This window comes from Solea solea, chromosome 14 (assembly GCF_958295425.1).
Source record: "Solea solea chromosome 14, fSolSol10.1, whole genome shotgun sequence".
Taxonomy (NCBI): Eukaryota; Metazoa; Chordata; class Actinopteri; order Pleuronectiformes; family Soleidae; genus Solea; species Solea solea.
Genome location: NC_081147.1, coordinates 22,323,679 through 22,335,809, shown reverse-complemented (window position 1 = coordinate 22,335,809; position 12,131 = coordinate 22,323,679). Strand labels below are relative to the sequence as shown.

General features: G+C 40.7%; 1 protein-coding gene across 5 annotated transcripts in view; it reads left to right on the top strand.

Annotated features, from left to right (window-relative positions):
• Window positions 1-12,131, top strand: part of atp8a1 (ATPase phospholipid transporting 8A1) — a 90,530-nt gene that overhangs the window by 38,519 nt on the left and 39,880 nt on the right. For all 5 annotated transcript variants that reach the window (XR_009242165.1, XM_058650484.1, XM_058650486.1 and 2 more), the window contains 7 exons: window positions 1,865-1,937; window positions 5,162-5,267; window positions 6,996-7,078; window positions 8,278-8,327; window positions 8,750-8,819; window positions 9,502-9,586; window positions 10,726-10,865. Coding sequence is in view for 4 of the 5 variants with exons in the window: in XM_058650484.1 (XP_058506467.1) it covers window positions 1,865-1,937; window positions 5,162-5,267; window positions 6,996-7,078; window positions 8,278-8,327; window positions 8,750-8,819; window positions 9,502-9,586; window positions 10,726-10,865 (607 nt within the window). In the remaining variant the exon portion in view is untranslated. The remainder of the gene's footprint in view (window positions 1-1,864; window positions 1,938-5,161; window positions 5,268-6,995; window positions 7,079-8,277; window positions 8,328-8,749; window positions 8,820-9,501; window positions 9,587-10,725; window positions 10,866-12,131) is intronic.

Here is a 12,131-nt window from a genome sequence, read left to right as displayed (position 1 = left end):
AAGGTCAGTTGTAAATTAATTATTTCCTCCTCCCGAGTGGACAACATGGTGCGTCTGGAAGCAGGCCCCGCCTATCGTCTGTGAACAGCCAGCACCCGTGTTCCCATAGTGATAGAACCTTTGTGTGCTGGCAGATAATCAATCACTGATCGTCCTCCACAGGCGGCCATGTGCCACAGAAATTCACTCCTGCAGTAGAGGGGAAAGCTCGGAGCGCTCTTTATTCCTGTGCAGGATTTGTGATGTATCGATGACTCCATAGATGGACGTCTCAAAACTACACTGTAGGGCTGCTACAATTAATCAAATAATCAATTACTGGATTGGCAACTATTTTGATTATGATTTTAATTCCAGCTTCTTAAATGTGAATAAGTTTAGGTGTCTGTGTTTTCTGATTTAGATTATTTGAGAAAATATCAAGAGATGAATCGATTATACAGAATATATATATATATGTAAATAATCATTAGTTGCAGCCCTGCTAAGCTGCCTTATTGAAAGCTCAGTTGAGGTGTTAAAAATGCAGACTTTGTTTACCAATTTCTCCCTGAACATATCTTAATAAAGGCTTTGAGTGTGATAAATTGAATAAACCTTCAGTGTGTGTGTGTGTGTGTGTGTGTATGAAGGTGTAACACAGTATTGAATGCAGCCCTGGTTTTTAATTGCACTGCTGCTCTATTTGCCGGCAGTAGATGGAAGTATTTTTCGTGCTGGCCAGTTGGTCGGCTTTTGGGGGTTCTGGACAGTGCGTCCCGTGGGATTACAAAGACTTAATGCTTGCTAATGGCAGCCTGGGTAACATTTCTATCAAGCCCCAGTGCTGCCGTCTTCCTGATCTATAGGACTCTATATGGACCGGCAGCCCTGAGCTTCTGTTAGAAGATAAAATCAATCCTTTTCCTTTATCCATTAAAAGTTGTTCTACTATTCAGAATCCTTTTATTTTCATGTTCAGCATGACTTCCTATGCTAATGAGTGTTGAGTGTTTGTGTCCTTTTCTTTTTCCTTTTGCAATGTCCCCAAAGGAATTTGAGATATTTAATTAATTTGCATTTTGCCAGTAACATAAAAGCATTTCTGGTACAAAGGATTAATTGTATTTTCATTAATTTTTAGCTTTAACTGGTGTGTGAGTAATGTGGCCTTTTTAATAGCTGCAAGAAATCCAACCTGCCTGCTGCATCTCTGTATGAGTAGCTCCCCCCACATTGTTTTAATTTCTTCAGCAAAGAGAGACACAATTCATTATTTATGGCTATGATGAAAACAATGTGTAAAGTGGAAAATAAATGGGTGCGGATTGTTTTATGCATTGTAAACTAATGTCCTGTTTCAGGACGTCTCTGTGTGTGCCAGCATGGAGAGAATCCCGGTGTCACACATCACATTTACATCACATTTACATTTTCTCTGCACTGCAGTGGATTCTTTACTCGACAAATGCCGATGCTTTTGGCACAAAGCGTGGCTGCCTCTGTTAATGCCAGTCTGAGACCTGTTTGTTGTGCCAGTTTTAAAGTAGAAGATTTATTGGGTACCAAAAGTGTCAATATATGAATTAATTATTTGGTTCTTTACGAAAGAAAAGAAAGAAAATGGTCATTTTTCAGGAAAATTATATTATGACATTATGTTTTGGTTTGTTGGTTGGATAAAATAAGGAATTTGAACAATTAGGCGGGGTATGTTCTCATTTTTCTTTGGTTTTTTTGGTTGATACTTTCTCACCAGCAAATGTTTACTTAACCACTCTTGACGGTCAACAGTCGTGACAACGCGTTCCAGTCGGCTGCGAGTGTTGTGTTGTTTTCACAGTGTGTCTTGTGTCGTTTTGACTGTTCCGTCTCTCATTTCCAGGCACAGCACACAATCATCGGAGGAGGCTGGATTTAATGACCCGAGCTTACTGGAAAACCTCCAAAGTAATCACGTAAGTAATGTCAGGGCTCCCCGTCGCTCGCCTGCGGTGGTGGCTGCTGTTCAGGACAAAATTAAGAGGGATTTTTTAGATTGAAATGTATGTTGTTACATAAGGCCTTCTTGCTACTTTTGGTAGATCTCAGTAATGGTGTTGTGGAGTTTTCACTGTACGCTTCGTGTTACGTGGTTATTTTGATTTCCGGAGGAACATCGCATGTTTTGACAAGAACCATTCAACTCTTTGTCACACGAGTGGAGTATTATGGGTCACCTGTTAAATTAAAACGGGTAAAAACTGTGATTGATTGACTGGTTGAGTCAGTCGGCTGCAGGAGAGTGTGGGGGAGCCAGAATGTCACATGTCATCACGTACAGGAGCGCTGCCCCAGGGAAGCAGTCATCCATCCCACTATGATGTTTGCTTTATTCTGACAGGAGAATCTCTCCACACATTGAGTTTGTCCACACTCCTCCTTTACTTTCATATTGATGACTCTGAGCCCACTGCTAATTATGCGGTATAACAAACTGCTTCTTTAGAAACCACAGCCTCTCTACATCTCTGGTAAAGACTGTGGTTTCGATCAATGTGCTGGGTTGTAGTTGTACTGTTGCTTTGCTAGTGATGGATATCTTTGTTGTAGCACTTTCTGTGAGGTTAACAGGAATGAGAAGAATGTTTAGAAATAAAGTTTTGGCCGTTAAACACTCAGGTTATGTAGAGGCAACAGCTGGTTGGGCTAAAATCTAGAAACATGTGGAAACACTTAGCCTGGCTCTGGAATTCTCCCACCAGCACCTTCACAGCTCGCTGATTTACCACGCGACACGTCGTTTGTTCATAAAACATCACATTAGAAATTTTATGAATGGTTATGAGCTGGACTGCATCTCGCATGTCACTAGACTACATCTTATCACCTTTAGAATACAACCAGTGGAGGTATTTCCTTCACTAGGGTGAGAAATAGTCGAGATATAACATGTTGAATATTTATCTTAAGAGGTTTTCAATAAAAGTGTTGTCTGAATTTAAAGAAAATGGACTTCTAGTTTGAGAAATGAAGCCTGGGATGGACGTAACACGTAGCCACTAGGGGGCAACTCATCCAGATGCAGAAAGAACATTGTTTAAATGAAAGTTAATGGGGAAAATAGCTTATTCTTGCTTGATTTTAATATCAGTTAACATGTTTTTTGATGATTTAATGTCTCATTTGCTAGTTTCAGCTCTTCTCCAATAGCACATGATGTCGAATTTGCTTAACTTGCTTAAGGAGCTCTCTGTTGACCCTTCAACTTTAACAACACTGGCCATGTCTGCAGTGATGAGTGTCTGTCACTGCTGCTGTGACACTGATTACTCAGGAGTCAGTGGGTATAATAGTTGGCTGCCCAGTATTAGCTGTCACAACTAATTCAGCGCCGTCGGAGTAAAGGTCGCAACACGGCCTACAGTGTAGTCCCCACACTCTGCAGATGTCACGACACACAATTCTGTCCGCGTTAAATCAGCCTGTAACATTTTTAAACCTAATAAATTAAAATTAAAAGATTAAGCGTAAAAACTACTATTATGAGGGTCTTTTTTTCATTTTGGCTCATAATATATAAGACCTATTGTATATGTCCTGTCATCATCTTAAATAGGTTTCCTGCAAAAAAGTGGAGACCACCAGAAGGTAAAAATAAATGAATAACCGTATCCCTTACAGTACAGTTAGAAAAAAAAAACCAAAACACTCATCGTCTCATGAGGAGTGGCCAAATATTAACGCCTAAATATCACTTTGTGATATCAAACTGTCAAACTAAGGCCGATTAGCATATTGCTAGCAGGCAGAGGGACCGCCTCGGCCTACGCTGTAATAGACTCTTTGTAATTTCATTTATAAAAGGTGATTTGATTTGCCCTCTCATTCCCATTCATCCCTCCTTTGTTCCCCCGTTAGATCTCCCATCACAGCAGCCGTGGCTGACTGACATAGCGATTTGAATAAAAGTATCTTTTTAATGTCAGAAAATGGGAAAGCGCTCACATTGTTCCACTTCGCGCTGCTGTATTGTATTGTATTGTATAGTCGAGGCCTGTCGTAGCCCTGCAGGCTGCCGATTCCTCGGCCTCAGCTGGAGACGAGGAACTGGTGGTCCTGCACTCTCAGACGGGAGCCTCAGCAGATGCCTGTCGGACTGTTCCCCACGGCTAGTTAGTCATACGTTTTCCTCTCATTAATTTGAAATGCCCTCAGTATATAGGTTAGGTTTTTCTCTTTTTTTTCCATTAACTGATGCATGTTTGTATTGAATGAACACACATGGGTAAATGTTTCAGCAGCTGGCAAGTTGTGAGAGATCCTCCTGGCGCGTTAGCAGCAGTCATTAGTTTGGCTGAACCTGACGGCTTAACACTGGAGCCACCTGTGATCCACAAACTGACGCACTCAGCAGCTATTTAAAGAGGAGTTCAACTGTAAGAGAGATACTTTTGAGGAATCCAGGAGTATTTTCTGTAAATTTTGATTTAGACTTTTATTTTGTTTGTCGTCATTCCACATTAAAAAAATCCACGGGTGAAAAAAAAAACCCACATAGGAAACTCATCGTCAAGACTGTATGCATTTATGAAGAGAAAGCTCAAGCAGGATATCGTGTGCAGGATATGAAATCAACACTAATTTAATAGTCTGTCTTTGCTCTCTCTGTCTACAGCAGGGCTGTCTAACTCAATTACAGAAAGGGCCTAAATTAAAAACTGTGTCCAAGTTGAGGCCCAGATGAGGCCAAATCACAAAAATGTGATTCGCCATTGTCCATTTCCATGTGTCTTGCCTGATTTACCTCTGCTCTATTTCAGTAGAACAGCACATAAAGGCCTGTAGTCACGTGTATCTTCGCTTCTTAATAATTTGCTGTACTCAATCATATTTTTTACAAGATGTATAAAGCTAAAAGAGAAGGAGCCAAATACTGAGCCCCTCTGGGTCTGGCTCTGTGTTTTCAAAGTCACACATAACTTGATAAGTGTGGTACTAATCAGTGAGTCAGTGGAGAGAGAAAAAAAAAAGCAGGAAAGACTTATTATCTCGTGGGCCGAATATAATTGGCACCTGTGGTCTACAGTATCAGGTTAGTCTGTGGTCTACAGTATCTGGTTAGTGTTGTTTTATTTAAAAAACAAACAAACAAACAAAAAGAAAACAATAAAAATCAAAGTACCTTATCCTCTTACTCTAGCCTACAGCTGCTGTCATCCTGGATTTCATGACCATGATGGCCATCTGTCACACTGCAGTCCCAGAGCGCACGGAGGACAAAATCACCTACCAGGCAGCATCTCCAGGTACTGCACACACGACTGCGTCATAACACAATGGTATGGATTGAAAAGGGTGTGGCTGTGTGCAAATAGTTGCAGTGTTCTCTTCTGCCCTTTTTTTTTTTTTTTTCACAAGTTTGAAAACTAAATGTATTTCACACTCAAATGTTTGACTTTTTAAAAAAAGCACCATCTGGGTACAAACAGTTTGTGCTGCATGTTTGATATAAATGTTGTGTAATGTTTTGCAATTTAAAGCACGCCGTTCGTCTTAGTATTCAGAAAATATGATGATACTTCAGGTGAGACACTTCATTCTGCAGCACTACAATGTGAAGTGTTAAAACCTCAATGAACTCACACACACACACACACACACACACGGCAGCTCAAATAGGGGGAACAAAAGGAACTGACTGCAACACAACAGCAGGTTTACCAAACTGCTGCACCTGTTACTGTTCCTGGTGAGGTGTGAAGCACGTCGGACGAAAGCTGCAGGTCCTGAGTCTGTGGATTTTTAAATTGCTGGTGTGGCAGCTCTGCAGCTCTGGCTAGACCTTGGTCCAGGTGCTTTACATCAGTGATGCTGTGTGTCCTTGATGTTTTTCCTTTGTTGAGACATTTAATTTTCCATCCAAGCAACGGAGCACACACAAGACCACAGCCTCACTGCTCAAATATCATATTTACACCTTGCTTGATAGATTGTACGGTATTGTATGGTATCACTGTGATTCTGAGGGGCTGAGGGATTACACTTCAGCCTAAAACACATTTGAGAATGTTTTTAAAGGATACTGCAGCTTAAGGTGTTTTCACATTTTGCCTCATCATTTTGTCTCTTGTTGTTTCCTGCAGCTGGAACACACGCCACAGAATTAGTTGTTTTTAATTTGACACCGTCTGTACACAAATGGACAATTAGTAGACTGCAACTCGATGTTTGTTAATGTTCAAGTATAGAGTTCTTCTGCAGAGATTTGACTGATCCGGACTTACAATTATACAAAGTCACGCTGCTGATTTTCATCTTATATTTTTTGTTCTTTGGAAGTTCGTCTTCTTTTTTTTTTTTTGTCCGATTGCATAAAACAATCATGTTCCTTTGGGGTTTAAAGCCGAGTGGGGGAAAATGGCTGCAACGCTTAAGCTAGTCAAGTGAACTGTAAAAAAACAAGCTTTTTCTCTCTCTCTCTGCAGCAGCCTCATGCAACTTGTAACACAAGTTAGCTTCACTTTTCAGCCCCTATTGATAGAATGTGTTGACATGAACCACTTTTATATACCAAATATACCTCTCTTTTTCAATATTACAACATATCTGGATTGTGTTTTCTCTATAAGACATGTTAGTGTCAATGTCCCATTTCTCTCGACAGCGATGTCTTTATCTCATGACTTAACTGTTCCATGTCATGTATTTCAGTCACACTTCTCTTGTGTGGGCGGCTCTGCTGTGCCCCCATCTCCTCGTGATGGATTTTCTTTTACAGGCGGCTAATAAAAGTTTTAGTAGATATCTGTCCTGTCTTGACACAATATCTCCTGACATATTACCAGCACAGTACAGTGTCATACACGACCTTGGTGTGTCGTAGCAAGAGTGGGGTTTTTGTCACACATGTCAGAGTCAGATTCACAGCTCCCTTCAGACGGCGCGGTGTATGCCAGCAGTACAGTATGTGTGTGCGTGTACTGGTGTCTGTGAGCTTGAGTGTGAAAACCACTGGTGTTCTGTTTGCTTTCTAGATGAAGGAGCTCTGGTGAGAGCAGCACGGAACCTTGGCTTTGTGTTTTCCGGTAGAACCCCGGACAGCGTCTTCGTGGAATTGGTGAGTTTTGTGAAAGACGCTAAAGCTTGTGTTCTGATGGATGGATCCACTTGTGGTCGTCTCAAAGGCCCTTAAAAAAAAAGAAAAGACGATGTTCCAACAGGGTGATTAATGATGGACATTAAACAAAGATGTTTTGGTCATTAATTAATTAAAAAAATGCAATTGCAGGTGTAAAAGAATAATGGAACCGTGTTGAGGAGAGAAACTGTGCTATGTTTTACAATAAGCCACAACTTCTACCAAAGAAGATTATTTTCAGAGGTATTAAAATAAAAAAAACAAAATAAAACACTTTTTGATCATGAGCAGTTGCCAGAATCCGCTGAGTTTTTCTCACATGAGGACAGTTGTTGTAACAGAAGAGGACGCAAGGTATCGGACAAGATGGAGGCAGATGATCCGCTGTGGCGGCGAGTGTAGTTCATCAGCTGCTGCAAAACATTTCACATGTTTGTATAAACGGGTAGATTTTGTTGCTGCCTTCCATTTTAAAGTATCTTCTCATCTCAACTCAAAGCGAGAACGCAAACCCTAACCACACTCCACGTCCAGTTTATTTTTCCCATGATGTGACTCTGCACTCAGTGGAATATCTCAAGGCTGCAACTTTGCCAATTGATTCACTATTTTGTTATTTTGTTCCCAAACAGACCTTGTAATACAATTGGAATGCGTAATACCTAAGTGAACACACAGCATTTTGTATTCACATCGACACTGGTGATGGAAAACAGCAAACGCCACAGTCATTGTGATTACATCCTGAGCCGATGCAGTGTGTGTCCTCTCCAAAGCCACTCTTGTTGCCATAATTGGTTAACCTGATAATTGCGCATCGAAGCGGGGGCGGAAAGGCCAGATCCTTTTTTTTTTTTCTCCCACTGCTGAGAACATCTCGTCTCCAAGACATTTGTCCAATTTCTTAACCTTTATTAGGCTCCCCAAAGCTCTCAGCATCTATTTAATCACTCGGCCTTGTACCCAGCAGTTTCTACAATTAAGGAAGTTAATTGAATTCTACCTTGTTGTTCTCCCTACATCATCTAAGTGCAGCCACCTGATAAACACGTTCCAATTGCAATCAAGCCTGATTGAAGTGGGGGTGGCGGCGTTGGCGTGTGTTGTTTAAGATTTAAGGTGCTTTGGAAGAAGGGTGAGGCTGAGATTTTTTTTTAACTTGTCTTTTTTGGTTTTAGCTCGGTACAGAGGAGAAGTACGAGCTGCTTCACGTGCTGGAGTTTACAAGGTACACCTTTGATACTAACTTTTACTTCTCTTATGAGTAGGGAGGAGTATCATTCATTGTTGATAGTTACTTATACTCTTACAGATGGCTTCCATCAGTGTTTACTTGCAATATAAACATCAAAATTGTCCAGATGCTGGTGATAATGAGTACAGTAAAATCAGTCGTTTTCTCCCTTCCTTAAAAGAATCATATGCTTCATCATCTGACTCTGTCCCTTATGATTTGTTCTAATTAATTGTGAGTCTGAGGTGTGGCTTATTCTTACCCATCTCGTCTAATTTCAGACATATGCCAGCTCCGGCAGTACATGATAATTAGCTGTAGCGGCTGTAACACCTTTGTGATGTGATTTCTCTCACTTGCTTCGTCTCCATGTATCACCCGCTTCTCTCTTTCGACTGTTTTTCCCCCCCTCTCAGTACAAGGAAGAGAATGTCAGTCATCATGCGCACCCCATCTGGGAAGATCCGCCTCTACTGCAAAGGAGCCGTGAGTGTCCGTCTCTCTCCATGGCAACGCGTGACAGCTCGTCACTATTATTGTCGTACACAAAGGACGAACTTTCTCCTCCTCTTATTGCCTCTCACTCTCCAGTCAGGAAATTATTTTAATAAGCAGCATAAAGTGAGAACACTACATTTCACACGCACACACACACATGGGTGGTGTTTCTGCTAAAATAATAATATATTATGGTTCTTAAGGAAAGGCACTCTTGTCTTCTGCTGCAGTTTAACCAACTGGCCTCGTTTCACAGCTGAACCGGAATCTAGATCTCTGCTGGATGTCGGCAACATCTGATGAATTTTTAATGACACATGTTTTTCTGCATTCTGATTTAATAAAATGGAGTAGTTTGAAAGAAATTGTTGCATATTTAATTTTGCTGGGCTCATGAAAGACAAACGCCTCTAAAGAGTTATTAGCTGATTTAGTTCTTCAATTAAAGGCTAAATTGTTTATTAGTATCGCGATACCTTACAATAATATGTGTCTCATCCATCTCTGGCTCTAGATATATATAGGTATACTCTTGCAGTTCTGAAAGTATCATTTTAGTACAAATAGCTTGAGGGAAAAATCAGAGTTGTGCAGTTGCAGTGCAGGAGGTTTTCTTTTCTTACTTTGCCCTCCGTTGGTCACTAATCAGTGAATGTTTGTTTCTCTTCAGGACACAGTGATCTATGATCGCCTGGCAGACAGCTCTCGGTACAAAGAGATCACACTGAAGCACCTGGAACAGTTTGCCACTGAGGGTGAGTGGACTAGTGTCGCCCCCTGTCTGTTTCAAGTAAAACCTCTTTTTGGATGCTTTGTTTCCATCATTTCTGTCCGCTCACTGTCTCTACTTCATCACCAAATTGTAGCAGGAGTAATCCGTCTGTTTATGCCTTTATTTGACTAACAGTCAGTCAAAATGCACGATTAGACTGGATGATTATTAACATAAGGCAGCGGCGCTGAAAGACGCTGCATCAGAGACTCTCCTTCCTGTGATCACACTGCCCCCTTGTGAGACACATGCAAAGTGATGTCATAGGGGGATATTTGATACGGGCTAAAAATAGCATTCAGGACAGCTTGTGAAGATTTTCGGTTGCGGTAGTTTTGGAGAGACCTAAATAATAGATTATAACTTATTTTAAGCTTCACCTAACAAGAGAATGAAACACAAAACACAGCTCGTCATTTGACCTCTATGGAATAGGTTTGCTCTGATTTAAATGTTGTTTGCACTGAACGCAGAATCGAAGTTACCACAGAGAGCAGATCTACTGTGTGTTTATGCTGCAGAAGCACTACACACATCAGGAATTTGATTATTTAATACTGATCACCAGTGTCAGAATTTGTATTCGACCTCCTCGACAAAATGTCTGCCGGTGAAAGAAATAATAATGAATTATCCAGAGTTGTCCTACAGTAGATCCAGAACCAGTTGCCATCTCTTACCCTCAGTCCATTGTTGACAGGGTAGTGTTATCCTTTACAATGTATATACAATATGACAAATGTGCACATGGCAGTACAGAATTTTGGGATTAGGCAAATTAGACACTTTACTGACGTATTTCCACCGGCTCTTCTCGCCTCGCCACGGCACGGTTAAGTTGCGTTTCCACTAGCAAAGTACCTGGTACCAGGTACTTTTTTCAGTACCTACTCTGGTGAGTTTTAACTGTAGATCAGTTAAAACTACTTAAGAATCCTAAAAACATGGGTTAATCTCCAACTGCGACCGGCATCACAAACCCTGCCGCTGTTTTTTCAGGGTTACAAGTACATTATTCATGTGTATTTTGTATTTTTACATAATTTTATATTGTTCTATTATGTGGATGTGAGAAATTGGAATATTTCACCCGGGTGTTGTGTTGTTGTTTTCTACATCCAGGGTTGCGCACACTGTGCTTTGCCGTGGCTGACATCAGCGAGTCGTCCTATCAACAGTGGCAGGAGCTCCACCACAGGGCCGGCACCTCTCTGCAGAACAGAGCCCTCAAACTGGAGGAGAGCTATGAACTGATAGAGAAGGTTTGTTACGCCAAATACTGACATATACTGTGAGATAATACTTCACCCAAAACATGCGTTATATTTTATAGCCATGAAGTTAAGTTGAGCTGTGCTGTAATCACACCTGGAAAACTGAACAAGTTCACAAACACGTGTGTGTGTGTGTGTGTGTGTGTGTGTGTGTGTGTGTGTCAGTACGTGTGAGAGATTCAAGCATTGACCAGCAGGTAGGTTTGCTTTTCTGTGAGGTGGGCATCTGTGGAAGCACTAGTCAAACACAGGAAGCCACAGTCATAAATCAACTGCTTGGCATGTTCTTCATGGCTGCTCCTGCTTGTCCAAAACAAATGGGGGCAATCAATCATCAAATGAACACAAATGCTCTCTGAGAGGTAAATGTAATGTGCGTTTGCTTAATGAGCAGAGTGTGGCACTGGTGCTGCCAGGGTTCCTCATTCTTGCTGTGGGCAACTTAAAAATGCACATGACGCTTCAATGCCACATGGGGGCACAATAGAGTTAGAAAACGGATTCAACTGTAGTTCCTCTCCCAAACAAAATACTAATACTCTAATAAAATTATAATATTGTATGATTACTTAAATTATAAGACTGGCTATGCTGCCTTCATATGAACTTTTAAATTTAAACATTTAAATTACTATTCCTTTTGTATTGAAAATGTGTTGTATTTGTCTGAAAATGAATCCTATAATTGATTTTTATGTTCAAAAATGACTGATGATATCCACAACATTTTCTTTATGTAGCTTGGACATAGTTTCAGGGTTTATTGATGTCCACTAAATTGTTTTAAAAGTCTTAAAAGTGAGCGTACCAGTTTCTCATACATACATACATACATACATACATAAATAACAACATAACTAATTTATCCAAGTTTGGATGGATTATATTTGGACTAATCTCAATTTAGCTTAATCTGAGCAGTTATTTTTCAGGAGGACTAGTGATATAAGAAGCTACCAGGAGCCCCAGATTTTAAAGATGTAGCATCATACACATTAGAAACTGAGCTTAACTTTTGGTAAACACCAGACAAAGTCTTCACCCGTGTGGTTTACCATAATCCACAAAAACATGCAACAGGGACAATAGAACAATTCTAAAAAAAAATGGCAAACAGGCCATCAGATACAGTCATGTTTTTCCCCAGACCCAATTTTCTGTGCTGGTTGGTTTCTAGTGATTAGCGAGGACAGAGCTACAGACGTCCAGGCAGCAAAGCTCAGGTCGCTTCCCCTGCTTTTCCTTTTGCTGCTG